Source organism: Hippopotamus amphibius, chromosome 2, assembly GCF_030028045.1.
Source record: "Hippopotamus amphibius kiboko isolate mHipAmp2 chromosome 2, mHipAmp2.hap2, whole genome shotgun sequence".
NCBI lineage: Eukaryota > Metazoa > Chordata > Mammalia > Artiodactyla > Hippopotamidae > Hippopotamus > Hippopotamus amphibius.
This window is the reverse complement of record NC_080187.1, coordinates 177465388-177484666: the sequence shown is the minus strand read 5'-3', so window position 1 is coordinate 177484666 and position 19279 is coordinate 177465388. Positions and strand designations below refer to the sequence as shown.

Genomic DNA, 19279 nt, shown 5'->3' with positions numbered 1-19279 from the left:
CTATTGAAAACCACAAATCTAATTTTTATAAAACATGTTCTTATCCACATCAGCCTTGCATTTGATAAACTAATGGCTTGCTATTGCCCATAGTAGAAAAGTATAGAGGGGCGTGGGGAAGCCTGACTTTACACTGAGCTTGAGGTGACTCAGACAGTCATGCAGGTGGAGACAGCCAGCAGGCAGCTGAACCTGCAGAGTGACAGCCTCAAAGGTGCCAATTTGGAAATCACTGTGTAAGGACGGCAGTGAAGCCATGGACATTAATGGCATCTAAGAAAGAATGGAAGTGCTTTGTGTGTGCGTGTGTGCACTTGTGCACATGCGTGTTTGTCTTAGTTGCCTCCCAGGCCATAGCATTTTAAAGATTATCTCCTGCAGCCAAGGAATTGTAGAACATGTAGTAAATCTTTCCTAACTTTCAAATTTTTGGCTTGTTTTCAAGAGAGAGATTTTTGTCTCTTAAAATTTTGGTTTGCAATTATTAGAGATCCTGGAGATTCCTAGGAACAAGGTACCTAAAAACCTCATTTACTCATCAAGTGATATGGAGTCACTACTATTTGTACAGCAACTGCCAGCAGTATAAAACATGTGGGGAGAGCCCAGCAGGGGATGTCTTTCTGATGTTTCTAAGACAGTATGTGTCTTGGATCAGGTCACCGAAGAGCCTTTTGAAGAAGAGACAGAGGACGTTGCAAACCTGTGGAATTCCTTTAATGATGAGGAAGAGGAGGAAGCAGTGGTGTTCTTTGTCCTGCAGGAGAGCACGGGGTATATGGCACCAACATTGCGGGCCCTGGCCATTATCCACACCATCATCTCTTTAGTCTGCGTGGTGGGCTATTACTGCCTGAAGGTAAGTTGTCAGCCACTCTGCATCTAACCTGACTCCTTGAGGAAGAAGCATCATTGCTGAACCCAGCCAGCCCTTTGTTCTCTAAGACTTTACTAACAGACTGAGATTGGTGGGGCCGCAGCCTGGGCATCACCCGGGAGCTGATTAGAACTGCAGACTCTTGCCCCCCACCCAAGCCTTTTAAATCAGAATCTGCAATGAACGTCATCCGCAGGTGATCTGTATTCACACTCTGGTTTGAGAAGTCTTGTCCCAGGAGTCTCACTTCAGGCTCCCCTTGTTACATTTCATAGAACCAGAATCTTCAGGCTAAGTCATACGTGGAGCTGGTAATGGATGGGCTTGAATTTATGTTGAAATTTTTATTAAGATGCTTTTCACCCCTCAGAAATTATTAGGTTTTAGCTATCTGAGCTGAGTTACTGTTTCCATTGTCTATTGTTGCATAACAAATCACCCCCAAATTTCAGTGGCTTAAAATGATAACCATTTTATCTCTCTGATTCTGTGTCTGCCTGGGCACATTAGAGCGTTTCCTCTGCTCCGTGTGGAAGTGGCCACATCAGCAACCAGCTGGGAGCTCAGCTGGGCTACACTGTACAAGATGACCCACACCCATGCCTGGCACATTGGCGAGAGAACAGCTGGAAGGCTGGGCTCAGCTGGGGTAGCTGGGCCTCTCTCTCTCTCCATGTAGACTCAGGGCATCTCCCTTTCCTTGTGGCCTCTCCACATGCTCTCTCCAGCTGGGTAGCTGGACTTCTTGCATATGATGGCTTGGGTGTCCAAAAAGAGCACAGATGGAAGCTGCTAATCCTTCTTAAGGCTTAGGCCCAGAACTGGCAAGGTGCCATTTCTACTGCATCCTGTTGATTCGAGCAAGTCACAGGGCCAGCCCAGGTCCACTGTTGCACAGAGGGGAAGGGGGCTACACAGGAGCGTGAATACCAGGAGACACAGTTCGCCGGGGCCATCTTCAGACTCCGCTGCAGTTATGTCAGTCTTCAGTCATTCTGTTTTAGGTGTTCCAAGTGCAGTTCTGTTTCTGATACACCACATTTTTTTTTTTCTCATTACATTTTTTACTTAATTCTCTTAAGTAGGAAGTTTCCTTGGCTCTATACCCAGCCATCTTCTCCCTGGGAAGAGTCCAGGAAATCTTTTCCTATCCTTGTGGCCCTCACTTCCTGCAGTGGACTGTAGTATCACGTAGGAAGTCCAGTTGTTCTGCTGTGCCTAAGCCACACTGAGGCCTGAATTATAACGATGAAAGCACAGATTCTGGAGCCAGGCCTCCAAGGTTGGACCCATAGCTCTGCCATTCCTCTGTTTCCTCATCTGTGAGAAAATGAATATTATAACACCAAGCGCTAAAGTTGCTGGGAGGATTAAATGCATTAACATATGTAAAGTACTCAGAACCAGACATAGTGACCACTAGAGCGTTTTCACTACTATTGCTTAGTTCATCATCTAGAGCTCAGCTTGTCGGCTGGGGTGCAGGTGCATGGGTGACCTAGAGAAAACAAAAAGAAACACTAGGGAATAAAAATGTGGAAGTCCTGCTTACAAGGGAATACAAACTCATAAAAGACTGAAGGAGAATACTTCACATCCCAGAGATGAGTACTGATCTAACACGATGCTCTTATTGCCATTCAGAGTTACCTCAGCCCACAGCAGACAGGAGTCAGGGTGGCTTTCCCTGCTTCCCCTCCCACATCATCCATGAACCGACAGTCACTGATTCTACAGTGTGCAATGCCCAAGGGTAGCCTTTGCTACCTTCCTGTCGTGATTCTTTTATTTCCTCAGTGTTGTTGCCTTGTTTAAAAAAAAGGTAAGCAGGAACTATATTCAATATCCTGTGATAAACCATAATGGAAAAGACTATGAAAAAGAAGGTATATAGATGTGTAACTGAATCACTTTGCTATATACCAGAAACTAACACAACATTGTAAATCAAGTATACTTCAGTAAAATAAATTTTAAAAATAAAACATTAAAAAAAAATAAAGGAGAAAAAAAGGGTAAGCAGTAACTCTTTACAAACCATTATCCAAATTTACCTTTTTGTCCTGGAAGTAAAGGAGCAGTATGAGGTTTATGGATGTCATGAGATTTGAGAAAGAGTTATTAGAAGAAACAGCTTGAAGACCAGGGTCTCAGGGATGTTGCCAAGTAACCAGTCGCTTTCCAGGTGGATGAGAAGCCCTAGCTCTGTCTGAGTTAAGCTCTTCTGGCTAGTGGAGCTCTGGCTATCCTGCCTTCTCACTTCCTGGGATTCCAGCCATATCCTTTGACCTTGCTGACTCTGTCTTTTCTCTGAAATGTGTGTGTCTGGTGATGACTGGGGCAAGTGGATTATTTTCCCAGCATTTTCTGTGTACTTACCACTTTTGTGATAGGTCTCTCTAACCATGCCACTGTATCTAGGCTAAAAGCAAAGTCATAACTATAAGAGAATGGGAAGCAACGGTAGGGAACAAATAAGTGTGCCTGGCAGGAGCTCTTCGTGGAAGGAAGGTCGGGAAGAAAACTTTAATAGCAAAAGACTTTGTACAGAGCCCAGTGAATCCTCTCATTCTAACCATTAAGCCATATTTCATTAATCAAACTTCGTAGACATGAGATGAATATGACCCTAGCCATTGAAGGGGGTTGAACTTTTCACCATATTTCTGTAGCTATCCAATATATTCTAGAAGTTTATTGTCCTAAGTCTTGGTTCATCTCCAGCCTAAGTGTTTTAAGAGACCTAACTCATTCAGCCCTGTAATTCACCTAAATATGGTCTTCTCACCAGGACAGGTCAAGAAGTCTAATTTGTACCACCATCAGCTGTTTAAAGGATGGCCCAAATGAGATCAGCTTTGGAGAGGGAGGTATATGAGCCAAAGGAGTGAGAAGCCTTGGACCCACAACTAGGCACCCTAAGAATCCCCCTACAAAGAGATTGCTGCCCTGAGGTTGGAAGGCCAATTTGTGAGATACACATAGGAGAGAATGCTTTCATTAGAAAGCCTTCTCTGAGTAACCAGTGTCTTCCCACTCCTAGGTCCCTTTGGTGGTATTCAAAAGAGAAAAAGAAATCGCCAGGAAGCTGGAGTTTGATGGTCTGTATATCACCGAACAGCCTTCTGAAGATGACATCAAGGGGCAATGGGATCGCTTGGTAATCAACACACCGTAAGTTTCCCCCCACCCCAAAAAGAAAGAGGAGTTTCTACTATAAATAGGATAACATCTTCTTCAGCAGCCCTGGAGACTGATTAAGATAAGCCTTCCTTTGTTTTCTGGGACTCATTTTCTCCCCTGCCTTTTCACAGAGTAGCCTATTGTGCCTCAAACAGTTAAATATATATTTATATATATATATATATTTCCCTATGCATTTAATGGGAGACAGAGCATATTATCAGAAAGTGCTGAGCATATTTAGTTAAGACCAGATGGTCCAGCACAATACTACTTAATCTGGTTTTCCATGTTCGAGTCATACAGTATCTCCCTGACCCCGGGGGTTCAGAGAGCAAGCTGATCAGCTTCTCCAGAGTCCCCAAGTGGCACAGCAGCCCTATGACAGCACCATCTCTGAAGCCTTCTCCTTAAACAAATAGCCTGGTTGGTACTAGAACTCTTCCCAATATAATTTGATAGGCAGTCCCATGGGCAGCTAAAGTAGGACCATCTAGGTGGGGATGTTGAGACCTGTGGGATTAAGACTGCCTTCTTGGTAAGTGTGTGTGTAATTGCTAATGCGGTAGTTAAAAGCATTGATTCTAGAGGCAGAGAAGTAGAAGACTGCCAGCTCTATAACTTAAACGCCCATGACCTAGGGCAAGGGAATCAAGTTTCATAAACCTCAGTTTCTTCTTCATTAATAGAGGGATGAGAATGCCACCTCCTACAGTCCTGGGAGGACTCAGGCATGGACCATCACATACTCGGCACAGCGCCCGGTGCATGGCTGTTCGTCATTCCCCTTCCCTGTTAAAAACTGGCCGTCACCAATAAGTCAGACAGAAGAGGACAAATACCGTGTGATTTCACTTAAATGTGGAATCTAAAAAACACAACAAACTGGGGAATATAACAAAAAAGAAGCAGGTGCACGGATACAGAGAACAAACTGGTGGTTACCAGTGGGGAGACAGAAGGGAAGAGGGACAGTATAGGGACGGGGAGTAAGAGGTATAAACTATTTGGTAAAAAATAAGCTACAAGGTTATATTGTACAACACGGGGAATATAGCCAAATGATTGATTGTAAATTTTAAGTTATGTATATTTTACCACAATAAAAAGTTAGGAAAAAAATGATCACCATTAGCAAAGGTGATGCTCTAACGCCATTGTATTCACAATAGGGAAATGAAAGTTGCAAGATAAATTTATATGCTGAAAGAAAAGTAAAGAAATAGTGCTGAATATGTAAACAAAGGTGACTGTTGAAACTCCTGGCTGTGCCAATAAAATATGCACATCTAGAAACAACAACCCTGACCCCTGGGGGAATAAAACACTACTTATTCAACGATGTTTAAGAAAATTTAGAGAGGCAGTTCTACAAAGGCACTGCTGAGCTTTTTTTTAATAGTCCCTAGAAAGGGAAGACTGTTCTCTTAGGGGAAAAAAAGCTGTGAGCACACAAATCAAAAGCTTGTTTCTGCCTGCAGGTCACCGGCAATCTCCTCACTTAAGGAAAAATAAGGGAAACTACTAAGACTTATTTCTGACCATTTGTTATTATAGTACAGAAATATTAAATATTAAATAATCTTATTCCTTGGTAAGCTTTCTGTAACTATCGTTAATGCTTATGTCTGTGGCACAAGATGATATGACCTAAAAGTCCCTGTAAAAAGAAAGTTCAGTTTCTAGAAATTTATCCTAAGGAGATAATGAGACAAGAACACTAAACCGTTTTAACAAGGATAGTCGCTGACATTTATTTGAAGTGGCTGAAATGCCCATGAATAGGGAAATGCGTATATAAGTAGAACAGCTGTTTTAAAACATTTAGATCAATGAACCTCTAATTTTTCTTCACAATAATGCCATCAGTGTACAGGTGGTGCTTTGTAACAAGCTTTTTTTTTTAGTTAACTATATGTCATGGAGAGCTTTCTTTTTTAATTTTATTCTTATGTTGTTAAATACATGTATATAAGAAAATATAAAATATATACATATATTTTTATTTGTTTTCCAAACATTTTACTTATTTTTGGCTGCATTGGGTCTTTGTTGCTGTGCGTGGGCTTTGTCTAGTTGTGGCGAGTGGGGGCTGCTCTTCGATGCAGGGCTTCTCATTATGATGGGTTCTGTGGTTGCAGAGCATGGGCTCTAGGCGCACAGGCTTCAGTAGTTGTGGCACATGGGCTCAGTAGTTGTGGTTCGCGAGTTCTAGAGTGCAGTCTCAGCAGTTGTGGTGCACAGGCTTAGTTACTCTGAAGCATGTGGGATCTTCCTGGCCCAGGGATCGAACCCGTGTCCCCTGCATTGGCAGGTGGATTCTTAACCACTGTGCCACCAGGGAAGTCCCATGTATATGTATATTTTAAAGCATAGTATATTTTAAAACTGGAACATCGCTGAAAACTTTGAAGTCCCAGATGTTATCCTCCCTGGTCCCTATCCTCCCCAGACCCCAGCCAACCACTCTCCCGACTTTAGTGCTAGCCATTCTTTTGCCTTAGTTTATAGAGCTACCACTTAGGTATGTATCCCTAGATACGCGGTTTCAACTTAACTAGTTTTGAACTTTATATAAATGGAGTTATACTACATGCATTGTACTGTCATTTGAATCTTTTGTTCAGCACCCCATTCAAGAACTCATCTAGGTTGATGTGTGTGGCCGTAGTTGGTCATTTTCAAAACTGTAGCATTTTCCTTTAGGTGTATATTATCGTGTATTTATCCATTTTCCTGACAGTGGATATTTCAACTATTTCCAACTAGTGGCTGTTATAAACAGTGCTATAAGGAATATTTTTATAGCTGGTGCACAAGTAAAAGAGTTTCTCTAGAGCAGAGACCAGGAGATGAATTTGCTGAATAGTAGGATATGCAAATGTTTGTCCTGATTTACATTAAACCAGCACACTGTGAAAATTCCTGCTCTCTGCCTTCTTGTCAGCACTTGTTGTCCTCAGATAAATTTGCTCATCTGATAGGTGTGTAATAGCATCTCATTATGCATTCTGCTGATTTCTAAGAAGTTGAGCATCTTATGTTTTCTTGACCATTCATATATAGATGTATCACTTATTTATGCATTTCCCTTCTGAGGGTTCTTTGCCTATCTGAAACTTAAAGGAACATTACCAAGTAGAATTATGTTTTCTACCTTGAAGGCGCTTACATAACTGGTCAGGAAACAAGAATATTCAGATCAAAGTAAGACCACATCTGTGAAAGGGTCTTGACCAGAGGCTTCAGTCACTGGCCCTTCAGCCTTGCTTGTGGAATTTTCCACTTATGCCAAAATGTGGCCAATGCTGAGTTGTATGTTACAGACCATTTTGTATAAAAGATTTAAGAGAAAGGTGATATCAGTGTTGACAGAAGAAGACTGGCTTATTTTTGTTTTATTTTAGATTCTAAATACAATATATGAAAGAAAACTAAGCAGCAGAAAAATGGACAAAGAAGAAAGTCAAAATAATTATTTCCATCCCCCCATAGAAAAAATCTATTAGCAGTTTACTCTTTAAGCCCAGCATTTGATTTTGCTTTTAAGTGGCATTTGGATGTTTAAGGCCAAGATTGTTTTAAATATCAAAAATATTTGTTTTGTTTAAAGATTGCCACCTTATTGTGGGAGAGGTGGCATTTGCTCAGGGTTATTCTTCTGAGAGGTCCACAAACAGAGGGAAGCCCTCCTTCCTCATCACCAACTTGAGTGGCCTCTATAGAATAGGGGACTGTTGTGTTCCAGAGCTCACAATTATGACTTAAAAATGAAGGAAAACAGAAGAATGCTTGCACCAAGGGCCAGAGGCTCCTTGGCTGCAAACTAGACCCGCAAGGAATGTGTCAGGAAGGATTAATCATTCTGGAGAGGGGCAAAATATTTTAAATGGTTTCTGACAACATACCTGAAAGTAGCAGTTCTTTCTTGACTTTAACAATAAGAAGGTGTTTGCAGTGGAGCAGGTACTAGCTACCTGGCAGAAGACGTTCCCTCATGGGGTTAAAGTTGGGATGGTATAGGGACCACCTCCAAAGGAGAGAGGGATCTGATTCCCCAGGGAAAAGCATACTCCACAGGAGTTATGCAGGAATGGAGAACAGAGGGGAAGAGCACTGCATTTTTTAAAAAAAAATGTAATAACTAATGGTGATTTCCAGACTGGAAACTTCATAGTTAGGGACCTTGTCTATACTTCCCACCACCGTGTCCCCAGCACCTACCCCAGTTACTGCCATAAAGTAGGTACTCAGTGAAGGAAGGTTGAATGCATCTGTTTCCTTGTAGGGTTTGGTTTCTAGTTACACTGAGATCAAGACACATATCCCTGCGTCTAGCTAGTTTGTCGTCACAATTTCTGCCTCTTAACCATAATTCTGAAGTAGAAAATGCAAAGTAGCTTTCCAAGTGTTTCAGAACACACTACAAAGTAGTGAAACCAGAAATCAGATCTGCGGTGATTCTGAACTTCAATCAAGTCTTGAATTCTTCAATGAGCAGGACAAAAACCAAAAAGATCACAGGTCCAGACACTCAGACTGCAAAGTTTCTTGATGTGTTTGCTTTGATGTTGAGAATATCCCTTTCATTTTCTTTTTCAGATCTTTTCCTAATAACTACTGGGACAAGTTTGTAAAGAGAAAGGTATGCCTTGTTGGGGTGTGGGGGCTGGGGGGAGTTAATTCCATGACCTCCAGAGAGATGTAGATTTTTTTTCTTAAGCTCTCCATATGCAAACATGAATAAAAGTAAAGGTGCTTTTATGATGGTATCTCAAGAAGAGTAAGTCACAGAAGGGGTTTTAAAGGAACGTATGTAGGTTTGGGGCTTAGCTCCTATATCCATCTGCCTTAATCAGCTTAACAGAATCACTGTTTTCTACACAGTAAGTTTCTCCCCTCCTAAATGATAGCTGGAAAAGCAGTTTTCACTCACTTGTCTTTACTACTTCTTTTTTCTCTGGGGGTTATTTTTTCTCTTTATTTTCCTTTTGCATTTTGACTTATGTCTTTATCAACCCCTTGGAAGAGCCCAGAGTGTAACACGGCTCTGAAGACCTGGGGGCCGGAGAAAACACTGGTGCTGATGCACGGCCTGAGCTCAGCCTGTACTCCTCTCTGCTTTAGGTCATCAACAAGTATGGAGATCTCTACGGAGCGGAACGCATTGCCGAACTCCTGGGTTTGGACAAAAATGCCCTTGACTTTAGCCCGGTAGAAGAGACCAAAGCAGAGGCAGCTTCCCTGGTGTCATGGTACAGAGCTTAAGAGTTAAATCCCAAAGTCTGGCTGACTAGACCCTTTGTCTTTCCAGTCCTCTTCCTGTGCTAGAGGGAAAACTCACAATCATGTCTTTGTTGTCTTGCGCTCTGGCGTGGCCTAAGTGTTTCTTCTAAGTTCTAAAATATGGGGGGGAGAGCACTGCTTTAAAAAAATCTAAAGACTTATCAGCTTTTATGCCTGATGGAGCTGAGAGAGAAAGACTAATTAAAATTTCAGGGTGTGTGATCCAGCCATTCTCATCCTCATGGTAAACACATACAACTTGATAAAGCTCAGAGCTGTATTGAGATTATTAAGCCCAAGAGAGGAAAAAAAATTCATTTGTTCCCCTTATTAAACACTTTACTAAATCTTGACATTTATAAGTTTTGAAATGATTTGTTCCCCTTTAGGCTGAGTTCCATCGATATGAAGTACCATATCTGGAAGTTGGGAGTTGTTTTTACTGACAATGTAAGTATGGCATCTGGGAAAGCAAAATTCTGTGCCCCAGGTCCAGGGATGTCATTAGATGCCACAAAGAAACAAGCTGTAGAGGCAGCCCAGGGAGATGCAGGGAGTGCTCGTTGAAGACATAGGGACTAGGGTGTGGGGGGGCACTTCTCTCTTGTGCAGCAGTGTAGGGCAGATGGGGCTTCACTTGGCAGTTCTTGAGCCAGTTCATAGTACCTCAGCCCCCAAAGATGAGAAAAAAATGGTTTCATGAATGCCTGAAAAGCCGCTCGATTTCTTCTGTTTCCCCAGTCCTTTCTCTACCTCGCCTGGTACACGACCATGTCAGTCCTGGGCCACTACAACAACTTCTTCTTCGCTGCTCATCTGCTGGATATCGCCATGGGCTTCAAGACTCTGAGGACTATTCTGTCATCTGTCACTCACAACGGCAAACAGGTATGGGGTTTATATTGGTGTGGAACGGGAGGGACCTAGATATGGATAGGAAAAAACATAACCAGTGACAGGTAGTGCTCTAGTGTGTGACAGGAAGGTATGTGTCACACCTTTCTTGGCCAAGCACTTGAATGAATAGTGATTGGTTTTGCAAAACTGCAGCCATCACTTAAGAAGCATAAGATCTTGATTCAGAAACCCCTAACATTTAGTTTCATATATGTTGTTAGAAAAGTCCCTAGGTTCTTGTGATACATGCTTCCAATTAAGAATCAATGACTTAGATATATACAGATATACACACACATATACAGCTATATGTGTATATATGTGGACATATGTAGCTAAATACATATTTACATGTATATGTGCATGTCTGCATACACCTATATAGTCGTCGCTCTGTATCCATGCTCATCAATATCCAGTCTGTCTTCTACAGAATTGTCAGGGTCAGTCCCTCGATTAAAGTCCTCTAATGGCTCCTCCTGTCAACAAACTCAAACTCCCTAGCATTGTATTCCTCATTAAGTGCAAATCCATGAATGAGACGTGTTCCCTCACATCTCTAAATCTTTACAGGAGGAGGGAGAAAAAAAGGAAGTTAATATGTCCCCAGCTTGGTACAGCCATTACGGGAGACAGTGTGGCGGTTCCTCAAAAAATTAAACAGAGAACTTCCATATGACCCAGCAGTTCCATGTCTGGGTGTACATATATATCTGAAGGAAATGAGATCGGTATCTCGAAGAGAGATCTATATTCCCGTGTTCATAGCAGCATTGTTCCCAACAGCCAAGATATGGAAACAACCTGTGTCCATCAACGGGTGAATGGATAAACAAAATTTGTTATGAAAATACAGTAGAATATTATTCAGCCATTTAAAAAAAGGAAATTCTTCCATTTGTGACAGCATGGATGAACCTAGAGGGCATTATGCTAAGTGAAATAAGCCAGACACAGAAAGACAAATATGGTGTCACTTATATGTGGAATCATTAAAAAGGCAAACTTCTAGAACCAGAGAGTAGAGCAGTAGTTACCAGGGGCTGAGGGTGTTGGGGGAAGCGGGGAGTATTGGTCAAAGAGTACAAACTTTCAGTTATTAAATAAATTAGTTCTGGGGATCTAATGTAAAGCATGGTGATTATAGTCAAAAACATTGTAATGTATACTTGAAATCTGTGAAGAAAGTGGATCTTAGGTGTTCCCAGCATACATGGTAACTGTGTGAGGTGATGGATATGTTAATTAACTTGATTATGGTGATGACTTTATATGCATATATTAAATCATCACATTATACACCTTGAAAAATAAAAGTTCCAACCATAAAAAAAAGTCAGATTAATCCTTTAATTGTTCTAAAATGAAAGGGTGCTAGCTCATCAGGTATTACAATGACTATTTCTTCTAGGCTTCTGGTAGCAGCAACACTTTCTTGGTTGACACTAAAAGGAATGGAGGAAAGCTGGAGATAGAAATCTGCTGCCACATACAAGAAGCTAAAGTCTGGGGAGATGATAACAGAACCTGTGATATAGATGTTTGCTTAGAGAGTGGTAAATACTTCCTTATAGGTTCCTAGGAGAGAGGGCATTGTGTATTATTTTTCCATGTGTGTCTTGGGAAGTTTTATCCTATAAAGGTGGCGTTTCCCAAAACATAATTTATGGAATGCCAGTTATCCAATATGTTCTTTTAGAATTCTTTTCTTCCCCTTCACTCAGATATTGAAAGTTCAAATTTTATTGATTTTGCTTAATGGCATTATACAAAACTGTACCATAAATGAAGTTTAAAGAATTTTTTTTAATTAAAAAAAATTTTATTGGAGTATAGTTGATTTACAATATTTTGTTAGTTTCAGGTGTGCTGCAAAATGAATCGGTTATACATAAACGTATGTCCACTCTTTTTAGATTCTTTTCCCATATAGGCCATTTCAGAGTAATGAGTAGAGTTCCCTGTGCTGCTTATTCTAGGCTCTTAGTAATCATCTTTTTTATATATTGTAGTGTGTATGTGTCAATCGCAATCTCCCAGTTTATCCCTCACCCCTTATCTCCTGGTAAGCATAAGTTTGTCTTCTACATCGGTGACTCTACTTCTGTTTTGTAAGTAAGTTCACTTGTACCCTTTTTTTTTAGATTCCACATATAAGCGATATCATATGATATTTGCCCTTCTATGTCTGACTTACTTCCTTCAGTATGACAATCTCTAGGTCCATCCTTGTTGCTGCAAATGGCATTATTTTGTTCTTTTTAATGGCTGAGTAATATTCCATTGTGTATATGTACCACATCTTCTTTTTCCATTCCTCTGTTGATGGACACTTAGGTTGCTTCCATGTCCTGGCTATTGTAAATAGTGCTGCACATTGGGGTGCATGCGTCTTTTCAAATTATGGTTTTCTCCGGGCATATGCCTTGGAGTGGGATCGCTGGGTCACATGGTCGCTCCATTTTTAGTTTTTGAAGGAAACTCCATACTGTTCTTCATAGTGGCTGTACCAACTTACACTCCCAGCAACAGTGCAGGAGGCTTCCTTTTCTCCACCCCCTCGCCGGCACTTACTGAACAATGAATTGCATATGTGGGCTTGCTGACGAAACTCTGGCAAGGTTGTTAAAAAAAAAACGTGCCCAGCTTGTGCTATGTGCCAGATGTTGCCATGGCTCACAACCACCCTGTGAGGCAGATGTTACACTCACTTGAGAAAGAAGAGAACGGAGGCTCAAAGAGGCTATTTCACCCAAGAGCACACAGCTGCTGAGTGGCAGAACTTAGGTTCAACCCCATTTCTTCCTTGGTGCAAAGCCCAGGTTCTTTCTCTTTTTCTAAACCAGCTGCTATTCTGTGAGGTCTGCTATCCAAGGTTTAAGTTACTAAATTCATTGTTCAAGAAGCCCCTGAATATGTCTGTTCTGGCACTTATCTTGCCCCCTCTCTTTTGTGCAGCAAACTGAGGGCAAAGACGTTGTGCTGTTGATCTTGAGGGCTCCAGCCCCGCACCTAGTCCCTGGCGTAGGCCCGATGAGTGGGTCCTGTGCAGTCCTCATTCACAGTGCCTCTGAAAGCCGAGAAACAAACAGGCCCTATAACCCCGGCAAAGGTCCAAGGCAGGTTTCTTTGTTGTGAAAAATGTCACTCTGCTCAACCATCATAATTCTTAGAGTAACTTCAAAGCTGTGACAGTTATCCAGTTCGTAGTTAGTTATAAAATATTGTGATGTAGGGATACCCACCAGCCTAAGGGATCTATAGTTTCTTTTTTTAAATTTTTTAAAAATTTTATTGACGTAGAGTTGATTTACAATGTTATATTAATTTCTTGTAGTTTCTTTAGAAGCAGCATTAGAACTTACGGTTACCAAAGCGGGTGGGGAGGGATAAATTAGGAGTTTTGGATTCACATATATACACTACTGTATATAAAATAGGTAAACAACAAGGACCTGCTTTACAGCACAGGAAACTATACTCAATATTTTGTAATAACCTCTAAGGGAAAAGAATATAGAGAAGAAATATATATATGTATAACTGAATCACTGTGCTGTTCACCTGAAACGAACACAACATTGTAAATCAACTATACTTCAATGAAACAAACAAATAAAAGCAGCATTAGAGTAAGAGCTACATTGTGAAGCCTTGGGTCACTGCTATCTCTGTGGAAAAACAAAGTAGCCATCCTCAGAGTGCCATCACTATTTTCATCCTTCAATCCCTGTGTAGTTTGCATGCACCCCGTGCAGTACGTCAGCTGGCAGTCTGCCTGGGCTGCCTTAACCAAATCCTGAAGATGCAGCTTAGATGACAGACATTGATTTCCTCTCAGCTCTGGAGGCTGGAAGTCCAAGATCAAGGTATGGGCAGCTTGGTTTCCTCTGAGGCCTCTCTCCTTGGCGTGTAGCTAGCTGCCTCTTGCTGCTTTTCACTTGATCATCCTTCAGTGCATACAGCTATCTGGTATCTCTCCCTGTAAGTCCTAACCTCCCCCTCTTGTAAGAACACCAGTCAGATTGGAGCAGGGCCCACCCTAATGGCCTCATCTTAATGAAATCTCCCCTTTAAAGGCCCTATCTCCAAATGCAGTCACATTCAGAGGTATTGGGGGTTAGCACCTCAACATATGAATTCTGGGGGACACCTTTGTTCCATAACAGTCCATCATTACTCTTTTCTCCCAGTAAGCCTGTTTCTATGATCTTGCTTTCCTTCAGCACCTGCAGTATGACAGCCTTTGTTCCAGACCCCTCATCGTTCCCCTTTCCTCTCGGTTTTCTCGGAGTCTCCCACCAACCTTTCAAGGTGGAGAAGACCCACCCCCTGTTCCCTCTCTTTCCACTCTCAGTTGGTCCTGACTGTCGGTCTCCTGGCTGTGGTGGTTTACCTCTACACCGTGGTGGCGTTCAACTTCTTCCGCAAGTTCTACAACAAAAGTGAAGATGATGACGAGCCCGACATGAAGTGTGACGACATGATGACGGTGAGAGTTCCCTGCAGGGCCGCCTGGCCTGGCTGGGACAGAAGGGCAAAGCAGAGTGGAGATAGAGCAGGACAGAGATGACAGTAGAATACTGATGTCTGGTCCGAAAGGGAGGCGGGTCCTGGAAAGACGGAAGTGATGGAATAGACCACTTGTTGGGCCCAGGTGGAAAGAGAAGCACACAGCTAAGCAGGGCACCATCCATCCACATCTGTGTGTGGCGAAGATGGGAATTACCTGTGTCCGTATCTCATGGAAGTCAAGTTTTGACTCTCTGTCTCTGAGAACTAGGAGCAAAGTCCCATGAATCTGGTGGTCAGTGGATTTCAGCAAGCCAGTGGGGCTTGTTTCAGAACAGCCGTGTCACCTGAAAGACGTCATGGCAGCAGGATCGGGTCGGGGGCAGCGGGGATGGGGCAGCAGGGTAGGGTGGGCTTCCTGTCAGGTCAGCCCCTGCGGGGATAGAAGGGCACCGCTCAGGGCGAGCCGGCACAGCGGCAGTAGCCTCTCTAGACATTTATCACGACCAGATTTCAGGAAAAGAACGTGTGTATCAGAGACAGGTGACAGGGCACCGCCCCCGCCTGTGATCATTTCTCCAGAAGACAGATACACTTTTTGGCTAAAAACTCTCCATATGCTTTCCTGGGGCAAGCATCCCATGAGACAGTAACACTGCAGTCACAGGAGCAACAGTGGGGCCAGCACGGGCTCCATGCTGCCCCTGGCTTTTGATTCACCCGCCGTAAGACTGCCCCACTGCCACGCCGAAGCCACCGCAGCCAGGAGGAGAGACAGAGGGCAGCCTGCTCTCTGAGCCTGGGCCCAGGTGCCTATCTGGAGCACACAGGCACTTGGGAGGAGGTGCTGCGGGGAGCCCTGTCCTCCCCGGTGTGTGGAGGATGCCACGTAGGGGAGGCCTTTTCCCGGAGCCTGTAGCCCGGCCCCGGGTCCAGGCTGGCGCTTTAAATTCAATGAGAGAAGACTCATCTCTGGCATATGCCATCCTCATCAGGGCCAAAAGTTCTTTTCACTTAATTACGCCGAGAGTGAATTCTCATGTGTGTGTCAAAGAGTTCAAACCTGCTTTTAAGGAAACAGCAAAATATACCCTTTAAAGGCTACATGGAACAGCAGTTTTTCCATCTTTATAGACACCAACCTAACCAGCGGATGTAGAGGACAGAGTTAGCAGCATGAATATAGTCTTGTCAAGAGGACCCTTCTCCTGCCTCAGAGCTGTCATGTGTTGATCTAATTATATTTTGATCTAATTACATGAATGATCTGACCATCTCTGTAAAAACAAACGAAACTCTGCGGCTTCCACCTGAATCACCGTTATTTCTCTTCTCTAGTGTTACCTGTTCCACATGTACGTGGGAGTGAGAGCTGGAGGGGGCATCGGCGATGAAATTGAAGACCCTGCTGGGGACCCCTATGAGATGTACCGCATCGTCTTTGACATTACCTTCTTCTTCTTCGTCATCGTCATCCTGCTGGCCATCATCCAAGGTACGCTTGCCCATTATGCCATCTGCACAGAGCTCAGTCAGTCTAGTTCTCTTCACCTCTCCACCGTCTATGACCTAACTGTTTCCTGTAAAGAGGTCTGTGTATTCACTTGTTAATTCAACAAATACACATACACTATTGACGCTATGTATAAAATAGATAACTAATGAGAACCTACTGTATAGCTCAGGGAACTCTATTCAGTGCTCTATGGTGACCTAAATGGGAAGGAAATCCAAAAACGAGGGCATATATGTATACATATAGCTGATTCACTTTGCTGTACAGTAGAAACTAACACAACATTGTAAAGCAACAATATTCCAATAAAAATTAAAAAATAAAAACCTTCAAGGCAACTTAAAAAAAAAAATTCAGCAGATGTTTCTTGAATGTCTACTATCTATAAAGCCAAAGATACACCCAGGCACTGACAGAGGGAACTCGAGCATCCTTACAGAGGACCCCCTCCTTCACGGCCCACTCTGAATTCATCGTTTCATTCCCTTTCCGCTTCCTAAACGCCTCCTGTGGCTGGTGTTGCCCCACATCGTCATGACTCCTGCCCTGATCACTTTCCTCCCAGGCAGTGGGGTGGGGAAGGAGCAGAAAGAGGAGCTATGAGAGGGTGACATGTGTTTCCCTTCTTTGCAGGGAGAGGTATTGGCATTTTAGCCAGTAGCTTGTCAGGAATTAGAGAAGGATGGGGGTGGGTTTACTCTGAGTCATGCCGATTGAGGTACAGAGGAGCCGTGCAGGTGTTGAGGGCTAATAAGCAGTTAACTGTAATGGGTCTTTCAGGAGACAAGGCAGGAATGGAGTCGGACAGAAATATTAAATATCATAAGGACACACAAAAACAAATATGAATGAATACAGACATAAAAGAAATGGGATCCATTAGTGGTGGTGGTGGTCAGAGATGTGGGTGTTGAGATTTCCCAGAAAGAGAAGCCTAGAAGCTGAGGAGGAGCCCTGACTGATACCCATCAATGCCTAAGGGGCTCGAAGAGGGAAAGCCCATAAGGAAGACAGAAAGGGAAGGGCCACGCCAACAGTAGGACAAGGAAGGATGAGAAGAGAGACAGTCGAGGAGGAGTGGATAGTTAGCATCAAACACTGCAGAGAAGTGGGGTCAGGGGAACCATGAGAAAATGGTTCACCAAGATGCAGCATCTGTGAACACAAGTGTTTCTTCTGAGTTTGCTTGAATTGTACTGTTCAGCTTTATAATTCACTTTTTTTTTTCCAAAACAAAGTGGCCTCTGCCCCGAACTACTAAACAGGTTATTCAACCTGTTTTGTCTTTGTATTTAAAATTCTAGGTCTTATTATTGATGCTTTTGGGGAGCTGAGAGACCAGCAGGAACAAGTACGAGAGGATATGGAGGTACCGTTCTGCGACTCCCAACTTGATTTCTGTATCTCACAGCAAGTGGATTTTTTTAAACAATAGGCTCTACTATTACTTAGGGACAGCCCTAGGCAAAATTACCAACCGTGATTGTTTTCCACGCCTGTCCTCTTCTCTGTGCCCATCTGCCAGCTCTGGGCATTTCTTCTGCTCCACCCTCTGTGCTCTATACCCTGCCCCACCCCCCGCCTGCTGCCTCTGCTGTTCCCCCTGCATAGGTGGGGAGCAAGTACCCTCTGCTAGCTGGAACCTAGGTATGTGACACTATGCAGCAGATGACTAACAGCCTAAAGCATGAAAGACAAATATTTTTCAGTGTCTCTCAATTCAATCGGAGATCATCACCCTTTGCCCACCTGCCTGTAATGTCACGCCTACTCATACCTTTTCTGCCTGCTCTTTTTCTTAGACTAAATGTTTCATCTGTGGGATTGGCAATGACTACTTTGACACGACCCCTCATGGTTTTGAAACACACACCTTACAAGAGCACAACTTAGCCAACTACTTGTGAGTATCCTTGGGCAGCAGAGGTGACGGGGCGGGGGTAGGAGCCGTGAGTAAAATACAGTTACATCATTTAGTTCACGCTCTGCCGAAGCCTTTTCCTCCTTGGTCTCTGGAAAGTAGAGGCAACTAGGAAAGAACTTGCAGGAGTCCCCACGAGCCCGTATCTTTGTCCATATACCCTGCCCCTCCCCTGTATTGACAGACATGTGTTGCTGACTGTTTCTGCTCCAAGCACATGTCACCCCCTCAACCTGGAATTAGATCCCACTCCTTCTCAATCAAGGTCATATTAACGCTAGCAAGTTTTCTCTCTGCTGGATCTTTCCTACTACCATTAAATACTTTTTAATCCTAAACAAAGAAAAAAAGCTATGGCCCCACTTTTCCTTCCCTTCCAGCAACACTGGAAACGTGTGCACCTTCAGGGTCTCCAGTTTCTCTCTTTCCACTCTCCTTTGAACCCTCTCCAGTCAGGCCTTCCTCGTCCCCCCCCCCACCCCCCACCCCCCAATTCTCATTTGCTCTTGTCAAGGCGGCCAGTGACCTGCATGTTGCTGGATGCCAGGGTCAGTTTCCAGGCCTCATATGTCTATCCTCTCCTAGTAATACCTAAGCTCCCTGAGAGCAGGGTTTTGTTTTGTTTTTTAGATGTGCATGTTTTCACACTGCTCTATCCCAGCATTTGAGGTCAGGCACCCAGTAGGCAAATAATGACTATTTCACTCAAGAACAAGGTATTCAGAGCCAATTGTGTGCCATGGACGGTCTAGGAGACTTATAACGTACAGAATTTGTAGGGAACAGAGATCACCTGACAATTCAGATTCTCGAAGTGATCATCATTTTCAAGAAAAGAAACTGCTGGGCTCTGCTCCCTGGCCTGGCCCTTCCCTTCTGTGTCTACATGTATTGTCTAGAAAATCCTAACCTTTCTTTAGGATAGAACACGCCTTGCCTTTGGGGAAAGTGCTACTGTCAAAGAGAAGTAGAAAGGGTATGTCTTTTTGCTAGAATGAGTTTCTTAACACAGAAACACAGGTTTCAAAAAAATAACTTTAGCATACCTTTCCTTCAGCCATGAGCATTCGTTGCTGTTTACATCTCC

At 43.2% G+C, this 19279-nt stretch overlaps 1 protein-coding gene across 1 annotated transcript in view; it reads left to right on the top strand.

The window, feature by feature from the left end:
- Positions 1-19279, top strand: part of RYR3 (ryanodine receptor 3) — a 361967-nt gene that overhangs the window by 339785 nt on the left and 2903 nt on the right. The window contains 10 exon segments of the mRNA XM_057721476.1: positions 659-859; positions 3921-4051; positions 8663-8705; positions 9188-9315; positions 9736-9796; positions 10088-10234; positions 14601-14735; positions 16094-16250; positions 17576-17640; positions 18074-18174. Coding sequence (XP_057577459.1) covers positions 659-859; positions 3921-4051; positions 8663-8705; positions 9188-9315; positions 9736-9796; positions 10088-10234; positions 14601-14735; positions 16094-16250; positions 17576-17640; positions 18074-18174 — 1169 coding nt within the window.